Raw genomic sequence first — 12,874 nt, forward strand, 5'->3', positions numbered from 1 at the left:
CATGGAAGTAAGTGAGACTGTCAATATGCATATTGTACTTTGTAATATTAATGTTATACCAGTGCAGTGGTAACGTTATATTTTTATATGACCAATTACCGCACCGATGTTAGCATAGCGTTAATTAGAACCTATTTGCACGTGAGGAAGCTAAATGCTCACAGTGAGGGAATCTTATTTGGACAAATTTGCCTACTTGAGCAGTAAGCCTAGGTTTACATGTACAGTTATGTAATCGATTTGATCGTTGATTTTCTGTGTTTCTTCAATTTTATGCCTTGTTCTGTTTGGCTGGCTCTAAATGTGTATCGTTGATGCCATTCCCTTAGTTACGCATAGCGAGTCTACTGGTCCCAACATACATGGCAGGTCAAGAAAAGTCATTGTAACTTGTCCACACTTGTAATAAATACCATTTAAAATAACACAAGCATATTGCTATTACGTTGTTATAACTAACTCCTTTCAATATTGGGTTTCTCACAAACTCATAAAGCAGATACTTGGACCTACACACACCCAAGGACAGAGGGCTGGCACAGACCTTTCATAAACACTGATAAGGCCGGAAAGGCCTTGATCAAAAGTGTGCTTGGGTCTGCAGTTCACGAAATAATGAGACACACACACACCCAAGGACAGAGGGCTGACGTAAACCTTTCATAAACACTGATAAAGACAGGAACATCTACGCACACACAAAATCTCCTGTTTTAGCTGAACATTTCACAGAGACACACAAATATGTCAAAGTAGGAACATCTACGCACACACCTAATCTCCTGTTTTAGCTGAACATTTCTGAAGACAAAGAACTCCACTTAGAGCCAATGTGTAACGATTGTCTACTTCTTCCTCCTCCTCAGACGAGGAGAGGAGAGAGGGATCGGAAGACCAATTTGCAGCGAGGTATGTAGACATAAATGAATTTATTGGACACGAACTATACTTGAAATAATACAAAATAACAAACAACGTAGACTGACCTGAACATGCAAACTACATATAACGACGCACGCAATGAACAGGAAAAACGAACGAGACAGTACCGTGTGGTGCAATACACACAAACACAGCGACAATCACCCACAAACAAACAGTGAGAAACAACCTCCCTATGTATGTCTCTCAATCAGAGGAAAACGAAAACACCTGTCTCTGATTGAGAGCCATACAAGGTCAATTAACCCTGACACTTAACAAGGAACAAACACAGAGAATGCCCACCCAGCTCACGTCCTGACCAACAAAACAAAGCTATACAAAAGGAAAACAAGGTCAGGAACGTGACATTACCCCCCCCCCCCCCCCCCCCCCCCCAAGATGCGGACTCCGGCCGCAAAACTCAACCTCAAGGGGAGGGTTTGGGTGGGCATCTGTCCACGGTGGCGGCTCCGGCTCTGGACGCTGTCCCCACACCACCATAGTCACTCCCCGCTTCCGTATCCCCCTCCCAATGACCACCCTCCAACTAAACCCACCTAAATGAAGGGGCAGCACCGGGATAAGGGGCAGCACCTCCGGGCTGAGGGACTCTGGCAGGTCCGGGCTGAGGGACTCTGGCAGGTCCGGGCTGAGGGACTCTGGCAGGTCCGGGCTGAGGGACTCTGGCAGGTCCGGGCTGAGGGACTCTGGCAGGTCCGGGCTGAGGGACTCTGGCAGGTTCGGGCTGAGGGACTCTGGCAGGTCCTGGCTGGACGGCTCTGGCAGGTCCTGGCTGAACGGCTCTGGCAGGTCCTGGCTGGACGGCTCTGGCAGGTCCTGGCTGGACGGCTCTGGCAGGTCCTGGCTGGACGGCTCTGGCTGGTCCTGGCTGGACGGCTCTGGCTGGTCCTGGCTGGACGGCTCTGGCTGGTCCTGGCTGGACGGCTCTGGCTGGTCCTGGCTGGACGGCTCTGGCTGGTCCTGGCTGGACGGCTCTGGACAGACGGGCAGCTCTGTAGGGAGGAGACGGAGAGACAGCCTGGTGCGTGGTATAGGCACTGGCTGCGCTGGAGAGGAGGAAAGCTCTGACAGCGCTGGACAGGTGGGAGCAGCTGGAGAGAGAACCCGGAGAGACAGCCTGGTACGGGGGGCTGCCACCGGAGGACTGGTACATGGAGGTGGCACCGGGTATACCGGACCGTGAAGGAGGACACGTGCTCTTGAGCACCGAGCCTGCCCAACCTTACCAGGTTGAATGGTGCCCGTAGCCCTGCCAGTGCGGCGAGGTGGAATAGCCCGCACTGGGCTATGCTGGCGAACCGGGGACACCATTCGTAAGGCTGGTGCCATGTATGCCGGCCCGAGGAGACGCACTGGAGGCCAGATGCGTTGGGCCGGCTTCATGACATCCGGCTCGATGCCCAACGTAGCCCTACCAGTGCGGCGAGGTGGAATAGCCCGCACTGGGCTAAGCACGCGTACTGGGGACACCGTGCGCTTTACCGCATAACACGGTGTCTGACCAGTACGACGCCCTCTCACTCCACGGTAAGCACGGGAAGTTGGCTCAGGTATCCTACCCGGCTTTGCCACACTCCTCGTGTTCCCCCCCCAAGACATTTTTGGGTCTGACTCTCGGGCTCCCAACCGCGTCGCCGCGCTGCCTCCTCATACCAGCGCCTCTCTGCCTTCGCTGCTTCCAACTCCGCCTTGGGACGGCGATATTCCCCTGACTGTACCCAGGGTCCTTTACCGTCCAGGATCTCCTCCCAAGTCCAGGAGTCCTGTGTTTTCTCCCACTGCTGTCGCTGCCCTTTTCCCTGCTGCTTGATCCTAGTTTGGTGGGTGATTCTGTAACGATTGTCTCCTGTGTCAGTGTCTGTATGTTACGCCACACGGGACTGTTCCGGTTTTTGTTAGTTCGTTCGTTTTATGTAGTCTGTTTTCCTGGTTCATGCGTTCTTCACGTTGTATGTAAGTTCGTGTCCAGGTCTGTCTACATTCGTTTATTTGTTTTGTAATTATTCAAGTGTTTGTCGTGTTTTTCCGTTTTGTCTAATAAATCATTATGTATCCACAACCCGCTGCACGTTGGTCAAATCCCTGCTACTCCTCTTCGGATGAGGAGAAGGAGGAAGCCCGTTACACAATGGGACAGTGATATTAGCCTGAAGTGGACCTCGCCCAACTCATCAGGACCAACCAGAAAACCAGATCTACCAGACTCAACCTACTTTCTGTGCTGTATAAAATGTCTATGTATTCTGTTATCTGGGCTCTGTCTGCAGGTTCCTTACGAGCTGAATGAACGAGTCCATGCACGCTTGTATCAGATATCTTTACCTCTGAATAAAACTGCTTTTTATTATACGAATATCCACCCTGTCCAGAGTCTCTACTTCGTCTCAGTTCTCCAGTAAACTTGTGACATCAACACACTGCAAACACATTTACATAGAAAGCATACACATTGCTTTGAAACAGTGTCCAAGGAAAGATTTTTGGCATGTGAGTGCATTGATGTGAGGAAATGGTGTGTTTACAATCGAAAACACCTTTTCTGGTCCAGCAACACCCATACATGTTGTAAAAAATACTTGGGCTAATTCAGTTCCAACTGTGTTCAAAACTGTTATGCATGCTGCAGTATAAAAAGCTGTTGAATTGTACTTTTTCTTTACTTTCACATGCACTGTGTAAACAGAAACATTCTCTGTTCTGGTCCCCTGGACATTGGAGGACTTTTGGAGTGGATGATGTTCAGGTTAGATATTCCTTTACATTATTCCACTGAACTGTACCATTTGATTGTCATTCCTTTATTGAAATGTGTACCTTGTTCACACCACAGGGCTTACCAAAGCAAGGTTTCTCAAACAACTGTGAGGTGTTTGTTTTGATGGTAAGATGCTGGCTATTCAGTATATTATATTAGTCTTATTTTCTGTTATAACGTATGAAAAGTTATTATTTCTGTGCTTGCAGCATGCAAAGCACCCTATTGTTATTGCTCATACTTTTTCTTGTTTATTATTCTTGACACTTTTTGGGACCTATTTCCTACAGTTTTTACACTACATACATCAAACTCCTGCAGAGCTGGATGCTGATGTGAAATGCTGTGACTTCTTGGGAGGGATTATTATGATTTACTATTATTGTTATCAAACTTAACCTAATCTTTCTTAACTTACAGTACGCTCTGTACATTGCAATGGAAGCACAGTGGGATTTCACTTAGGTACGTATAAATTATGAAATTCTCATCACTAGTGGATATGTTTTTTGGGATACTCATCTGATTGTGTGATTTAAAAAAATATTTTACAAAAATTCAAAAGGAAAACATGCAGCAAATTAGGTGATGGTGGTGCCTAGTTCTCCTGCAGGACGTTCCCCTGCTGTAAGTCTTGAACATTAAATGACTTTTCATTTTCTTCCTTAAAAACACTTGTTTCACTGTAGCTGGACTGACCTGAATATATGTTCATATGTAATTTACTCACTAAAGTCTGAAGAAGAGTGGTTGAAAAATCGAAAAAAGGCGGTGAAAACAAAACACACTACAGGTAGTTGTCATAGGATGAGTGGTATAGTCTTAAACCAATGTTTAAAGACTTACCCCCCCCCCCCCCCCCCAATATATTTCAGGATGATGTAGAAGACCTCCCCACCACCACAAGAAGTCACATCATTCAGCTCTGCAGGACCAGGTACTGTATAGGCTAGTAGCTAAAGTAAGGTGCATTCTAGTACACACATCCCTAGAGGTTCCCTTACATTACTTAATGACCACAATCTTTTCTTTCTAGACGATACTGAAAACAAAATGCACGGCAAACTGGGAGCTGTGAACTGGGTATGTAGTCTTCTGTGTGTAATGCTGAAGGCTTGATGCATGGCAAGATATAATAGTTGTGATGACTGGTTGAGTAGTTATAAATATCACTGAAAACCCCTTTAGTAATAGTGGCTTTCGTTTGCATGGTGGTATTGTGAAAGTTGGGTGTAATTTGACTTGATCACCCAATGAGGCACTACTCTTAATATGTATTTTTCCTTTTTCTTCAAGGAAGCAGATGTTCTTCTAAGGCACAGGTGTCAAACTCATTCCACGGGGGGCCGAGTGTCTGCGGGTTTTCGCTCCTCCCTTATACTTGATTGATGAATTAACATCACTAATTAGTTACGAACTCCCCACACCTGCCTGTCTAGGGCTTTATTGAAAGGAAAACCAAAAACCTGCAGACACTAGGCCCTCCGTGGAATGAGTTTGACACCCCTGTTCTAAGGGATACACTAGAGCAGGGGTGTCAAACATACGGCCCGCGGGCCGGAACCGGCCCCCAAGGAGGTTCGATCAGGCCCGCAGGATAATTTGAAAGTGGAAAAAATGCATAAAAGACATGGAATTAAGATTTTTAATTCGCTGCAATTCATGGATTATCCGCTAAGGGGCGCACTCTTTCCATCAGAGTAGAAGACAAGCCGCATCACTGAGACAGACTGAAAACAGTAGACGGTATCAATGCGCCATCTGCTGCTTGTTACGACGTTGTTAATACCTTGGTCTCTACCTCTCCGCTACACCCTCATTAGCCAAAATGTCGTTATCCAAACGGAGAAAAGTAGATAAGGAGTGTAGAATTTTCAAAGAAAAATGGACCACGTCCTATTTATTTACAGAGATGCACGGAAAACCTTCGTGCTTGGTGTGTTTGCAACAAGTTTCGGTATTGAAGGAATATAATATTCGACGCCACTACGAGACTCATCACAGCGAAAAATATGACGGCTTGCAAGGACAACTGAGAAGAGATAAGATTAACGAATTGCTGGCGGGTCTGAGGAAACAGCAGTCAACTTTCATCCAGGGCCGAGAAGTCAGTGAAGCAGCGGTTAAAGCCAGCTACCTAATTGCTAGCGAAATAGCATTAGCATCGAAGCCGTATTCCGACGGTGACTTTGTTAAACGATGCATGATGAAGGCGGCTGAACTTGTATGTCCCGAGAAGCGACAAGCTTTTGCCAATATTAGCCTGACGAGGAATACTATAGCAGAGAGGATTTCGGAACTATCGGCAGATTTAGACAGTCAATTGAAACAGAGAGTCAAGTCATTTATTGCATTTTCCGTGGCAATTGACGAGAGCACTGACATCACAGACGTGGCCCAACTGGCCATATTTATTCGAGGAGTTGATGAGACATTGACTGTTACTGAAGAGTTTCTTGAGTTGGTGCCAATGATGGACACCACAACAGCCGAGGACATTTTCGGCTCTGTCGTTGCTGCATTGGACAGAGTTGGAGTGGACTGGTTCCGCGCTGTCAGCCTGGCTACAGACGGCGCGCCATCCATGGTCGGAAAGAAAGCAGGTGTCGCGACAAAGTTCAAAGACAAAGTACAAGCCCTTAATGGAGGAGATCGTTTCTGGACATTTCACTGTATTTTGCACCAGGAGGCATTGTGTTGCAAGTCGCTGAAAATGGACCACGTCATGGAAGTGGTTGTTCGCACTGTAAATTTCATCCGGTCCAGAGGTCTGAACCATCGTCAGTTTGACAAACTTCTCAGCGACAGCAACATTACCCACAGCCTGCCATACCACACTGAAGTGAGATGGTTAAGCCGAGGCGCTGTGCTGAGGCATTTCTTTGATCTACGAGAGGAAATCGGACAGTTCATGGAGAAAAAAGGAAAACCGGTGTTGGAATTACAATCTCAGGAATGGCTACGGGACCTTGCATTCTTGGTTGATATTACTGAACACTTGAACAATCTGAACAAAATGTTGCAAGGCCGCAAAAAAGTTGTCACACAGTTTTCTGACAACATACATGCATTTAAGTTGAAGCTGACTTTGTGGGAGATGCAACTGGCAAATGGCAACCCTGCTCATTTCCCCTGTCTGAGAGATGTGTGTGTGACCAGACCTGATGCGGACATGAAACGGTACAAAGACAAAATTGCAGGACTACTGCGGGAGTTTGAGAAACGTTTTCAGGTATTTGGTGAACTTGAGACAGAATTTTCAGTTTTTCGCTCACCTTTCACAGTTAAAGCTTCTGATCTGCCGGTCGAAATTCAGCTAGAGATAATTGATTTGCAGTGTGATGCAGATTTGAAGGGCAAATTTGCCTCTGTAGGTCTGGACAGATTTTATCAGTATCTACTACCAGGGTACCCCAAATTAACAGCCCTGGCTGCTAAAATTTTGTGCATGTTTGGGACAACCTACCTTTGTGAACAAATTTTCTCAGTGATGAATATCAATAAAACAAAAATGCGTTCAAGGCTCACAAACAAGCACTTAAATGACATTCTGAAAGTGACAGCTAGTCAGGACATGACACCTGGTGTTGATGCACTTGTACAGGCCAAAAGATGCCAAGTTTCAGGAACAAATACAAGTCCAGACTAGACTAACACCTTTAAAATGCTGCCTTAGATACTGTTTGCATTGAAAGAATACAGCTCTGTGAAGATGAATCCTTACTGTGGTGATTTAAAAAATGTGCACTTTAATGTTAGTCAGCAGCTTCAAAACAAAAGTTGTGTGATGGAATTCTACTGTTCATACAACTCCATAAATTTTCAGTATGTATTGTATGTGTATGTATGTTTCATGTATGAAGTTTACAGATTTACAGGACAGGCGAACACTTTCTTCATTACACATTTAAAATCACTCTCCTTAGTTTGTAAGGTGTACGCAGGGATTACATTTAGATTTTATATGCGTATGTGTAAGTGGTTTAAAAATTCCTTTCTTTAAAAGTCTCATTTAATCTTAAAGTGCATTACTATATTTTTCAGTACCAATTAAAGTTTTGTGCCTTTGTACAATCAGTGGGATCAGTTGCAATGCATATTTGTGAATGATAAAAGTAAATTGCACATTTGTCTAAGGAAATATGAGGTGTTTCATGAAATGTTTTGTAAAAGGATAGTTCATTAAATTTCAATATTTTCCTAATGTTCTTGTGCTTCTTTACACCAAAACAAAGGAAAGACATGATATTTTGGTTATTTATAGCAGAGTATGGTATAATTTTAATGGTCCGGCCCACTTGACATCTCCCTAGGCCGTATGTGGCCCACGATGCGAAATGAGTTTGACACCCCTGCCCTAGAGGCAGCAAGGTGGTGCAAACTCCAAACATTTTAAAGGCACTGTTTCCTTCCCCAGTGTAGTTGGGATGGACGGGGAAGACCGCATTACAACCCTTAAAGAACTACGGTTGTATGATGGCCTGGATAAAGAGGACAATATTCTCCTCAAGGAACCATTCATGTTACAGAGAGATTAGGAGACGTGGAGGCAGTTGACGACAAGAAAATAACTGTCTTTGCCTCTTTTGAGGAGCAGGAGTGAAGCCATTTTTGAGTGGTCAAACCTTGTTTTTGTCAGCTTTGTCAATTGTTAAATGTGTTATGTTGTTTAGTAAAGATGATGTAGTAGTCACCCGAGTCTTTGATCTCTTTACTGGCACTGGTATAACTTAATGTACAAAGCACATTCAGCTTGTCAGTATGTCTATATGGAATAGTCTGTCTCCATTCTCATTAGGAAAGTAAATAGCATTATTAATCAGGATGGGTAGTAGCTGTGTGTATAATATAATTAAACATTTATCAACACAATTTTAACAGGACACAACAAGTCTGTTCACTGAAACAATATCAGTAGCTTGTCTCCAATATAGCATGAAGCTAAAAGTGTTACAACACATCTGCAGGTACCACTTTATATAATATTTCTTACGATCTTCAAAAATGAAATACGTTCGTATTAAACGTGTGCCTTGCGCAAACGTGTGTGTTTGTATTCAGTGTGTGACTGTCAAACCTCAAATTGACTAAATGTGGGCGGGGTCAAACTTTTGACTCCGCCCACATTGAGCCCGGCACCGAATTGCACGCTGCATTCAGGGGTACTTGGAGAGAGGGGCTAAATAGCTGGTGGGACCAACTTCCGGTAGTGTTTATTTATGAATGGATTTCAAAATAAAGCTATTTTTCAAGATCTGAGTCTTGAGTGAAATCGTAGAAACGAAAGAATTATCAAATTTGTTTATCGGTTTATATACGCCGAATATAGTGCTCACTCGGGGTTTTAGATTGGTAAATTAGGAACTGCACTGGGATTCAATTATAACTAGAAACTAGCTTGCCTAATTGCTTTACTGGCTTGTGCCTGAAATGTGATGATCAACCGAGTCTAATTGGATTGACAAGGAGTGGATTATTTCATATGCATGTCCCGTGGGCTATCAACATATCTTGTGTTCACTATCACAACCTTCAACGGCCTACGATACGACCATCACTCAGTAGGCCTATGCACGCCATTGTTTCGTTGTTATTCAAATGGTAGGTGCTTGTACCAGCTACAAATCGGGTTCCATGAGCCTTTCTTGTTAGTTGAGACGTATTATGTGCGCAGCCAAACTGACGTATGATGTAACATGCAAGTATTAGTGTACTAGATAAACTGCTTTGATAAAAATCCGTACATATGCTTTCTTTACTCAAGTTGTTTCAAGCTTCAGGTCAAGCTTATGGTGCATAGCCTGCCCTACCTGACGCTGTGCAGAGACTATTGGAAACGGTTGGATAGATGTTTGAGCACTGTGCAAGGTGAGTTGGTGTTTTAGAATGTAGGCTTTTACATTATTTGTGTGGCTGGTGGCACCTTAAATGGTGAGGACAGGCTCATGGTAATGGCTGGAACAGAATACATGGAATGGTATTAAACGTGTGTGTGCGTACTTAAGATCTGTTTTCTGTTTTGTGCCGATCAATTGGTGGAAATGTATCCCTCAGAAAGCAAAATCTATCGTAATTATGAGAGAATCAAAAGAGCTCTAATATGCTGTCTAGGAGACAGAACGCGTCTCCTTCCTGAGCGGTATGACGGCTGCGGGAAATTATGTGGATATATTAAAGCAACATCTCAAGACATCAGTCAGGAAGTTAAAGCTTGGTTAACATAGCATTGTAATGTTTGTTTTGTATTCATTAAAAACGTAATTGTCATAAGAGCATTATTTCATGGGTTTCAAAATGACTTTTATTTTGACATTTGACGATCATTCCAAACCGGAAGTTAGCCCATTTACTCTACAGGCAAAAAAAAAGCTGAAACATAGGAAGAAAACAGACAAATATAAGTTACTTTCCTAATTAGCTGAATGTCTGAAGATATAAGGCAGTGTACACTGTTGTATTTACCTTTCTCCAAAGATAACAGACGGGTCAGAAATATAAAAAAAACAGGCAGGAGGTTGAGTTATGCAAACGCCTGTCTTTTCCGACGAAATGAGAAGGCGGATGAGGACTTTAAATTAGCTAGTTAGCAAGCTCACATTTTCTTCGTTTAGCAAGGTTTGTGTGATTATTACTCTCTTTATCAGAGAACTATAGAGACAGTAATCACGGCAGTTGTCTGTAAATACGTGCCCAGAATTGTCATTCATTGACCGCCTCGGGGCTCTCCCCCGGCCGGCGACAAGCATGTCAGGAAATCCGAGGAGGGGCGCAGGTCTCATCGGCTTGATGAAGGACGCATTTCAGCCCCATCACCAGCCTCTCCAGCCTCACCAACCTGCAGTGGTAGACAAGAAAATGGTGGAGAAATGCTGGAAACTTATGGATAAGGTAGGTAACAAGCCATCTAATTTCCTCAGGTCTTATGGTAAGTGCATTTAAATGGCAAGGATACTTAACATATGAAATGCCAGGTTTACTGTAATGTCCATAGTGTAGCAAAACAATAGGTCACAGAACATAGGAGATAGTTTGACAGTCTTTTTTTCTAAATGAGGGGAACAATTACCACGACTGATCATGTAAATACTATTTAGTCTGCAAAATGAAGCGAATGTTTTCAGGCATTTAGTTATTTTTCTTCATAAAATGGTCTCCAATACGTTGTTCCCCCAAATGGCCCGAATTTCACAAATTATGCTAATTGAGCAATGTACAGTATTTTGATTTCAACAGTGTGCAAGTTGTCTTTGGCAGGAAGACACTTGCCTATTGAGTTTCACAACTAAGTCTATTTTCAAATGTGTGATTGAACTATCACGTGTTTTTTTTTTTTTTTTCAATATTTTTTTTTTGCTCACTGACTCAGTTTGAATTAACACAATTGTACCTAACTGATCCCTGTGTCAAATGGCCTATTCAACCAGAACAACAATACCAAATTATTTTGTCATGTTTTATACATTTGTCATACAATCGTGTAGGCCTATCATTTGAGGTTGTATGTTCCTTTTCCTACTGCTGGTGTGGTAAAAATATCAACACTTACATTTTGTGAATTGTATTTTCTTAAATACAAAGATGACTACCTGGTGTACTGTCATAAGACAATTGAGACCATAACAAGGGACTGGCTAGGCCTGGTTGAATAACCCAGTTGAATTACAAACATCATCCAGACTGTAAATAATTGGTTTAACCACAAGCAGGAGCCACAATGTAAATATTGAATTCTCCACTTGCATGTAAATATCCAGGTCATTCATACCCCAAATTTACTCTCACACTGTGTATCATGATACGTCCTGACTGGTTATTCTGTCTCTACATTCAAATATATCTGTCCATCTTCCCCATTCATGCAGTCGGCCCACACAAGCAATAGAACATATTATCATAAATCATAAAGGCAGAACAAAACAAGTGCATCTGTATCCTGTGTCGTTGTTTTAATTCCATCCCAGTGTAAGCATGATATTACTAGTGACACTTTCAGTTCTTGTAATTTCTAGGGCCAGACTTGCTCTCCTGACTGTTTTCTCCAGGTTCCTCTGATCTCGTCTCACCCTCCCTTTCCCACACAGGTGGTGCGTCTGTGCCAGAACCCTAAGGTGGCCCTGAAGAACAGCCCCCCATACATCCTGGACCTACTGCCAGACACCTACCAGCACCTCCGCACCATACTGTCACGCTACGAGGGCAAGATAGAGACGCTCGGGGAGAATGAGTACTTCCGGGTGGTGATGGAGAACCTGACAAATAAGATCAAGCAGACCATGAGCTTGTTCAAGGAGGCCAAGGAGCGCATGTATGAGGAGAACTCTCAACCCAGGTAAAATGGAGGGGGATATTGCGCCTGCTGGTAGCCAGTCTGTTTCTGCTATAGCCAACATGTTGTTTCTTCAAGGCAATAGTTTATAAACCAAACAAAAATATAAATGCAACATTTAAAGTATTGGTCCCATGTTTCATGAGCTGAAATAAAATATCCCAGAAATGTTCCATACACACACAAAGGTTATTTCTCTGAAATTGTGCACAAATTTGTTTACATCCCTTTTAGTGAGCATTTCTCCTTTGCCAAGATAATCCATCCGCCTAACAGGTGTGGCATATCAAGAAGCTGATTAAAACAGCATGATCATTACACAGGTGCACCTTGTGCTAGGAACAATAAAAGGCCACTCTAAAATGTGCAATTTTGTCACACAACACAATGCCACAGAAGTTTGAGGGAGCGTGCAATTGGCATGCTGACCGCTAGAATGTCCACCACAGCTGTTAACAGAGAATTGAATGTTCATTACTTTACCATAAGCTGCCACCAACTATGTTTTACTGAGTGTGCAGTTGGCGTGCTGACTGCAGGAATGTCCACCAGAGCTGTTGCCAGAGAATCTAATGTTCTTCTAATGTTCTTCTATCTACCATAAGCCTCCTCCGTCATTTTAGAGAATTTGGCAGTACGTCCAACCTGCCTCATAACCACAGACGATGTGAATGGTGTTGGGTGGGTGAGTGGTTTGCTCATGTGAACAGAGCGCCCCATGGTGGCGATAGGGTTATGGTATGGGCAGGCAGGCAGGCATAAACTAGGCACAACGAACACAATTGCATTTTATTGATGGCAATTTGAATGCACAGAGACACCGTGGCGATATCCTGAGGCCCAGTGAC

At 43.6% G+C, this 12,874-nt stretch overlaps 1 protein-coding gene across 3 annotated transcripts in view; it reads left to right on the plus strand.

The window, feature by feature from the left end:
• Positions 1-8,917: 8,917 nt before the first annotated feature.
• The window catches only part of LOC129868385 (E3 ubiquitin-protein ligase CBL-like), a 28,850-nt gene continuing 24,893 nt past the window's right edge, over positions 8,918-12,874 (plus strand). Inside the window, exons 1-4 of one of the 3 annotated variants that reach the window (XM_055942320.1) lie at positions 8,918-9,301; positions 9,465-9,568; positions 10,395-10,588; positions 11,782-12,029. In XM_055942320.1, coding sequence (XP_055798295.1) covers positions 9,183-9,301; positions 9,465-9,568; positions 10,395-10,588; positions 11,782-12,029 — 665 coding nt within the window. In that variant the 5' untranslated portion in view covers positions 8,918-9,182. Of the gene's footprint in view, positions 10,589-11,781; positions 12,030-12,874 lie in introns of all 3 variants that reach the window. The other 2 variants (XM_055942321.1, XM_055942322.1) reach the window with 2 other exon arrangements.

Source organism: Salvelinus fontinalis, chromosome 13 (genome assembly GCF_029448725.1).
Source record: "Salvelinus fontinalis isolate EN_2023a chromosome 13, ASM2944872v1, whole genome shotgun sequence".
NCBI lineage: Eukaryota > Metazoa > Chordata > Actinopteri > Salmoniformes > Salmonidae > Salvelinus > Salvelinus fontinalis.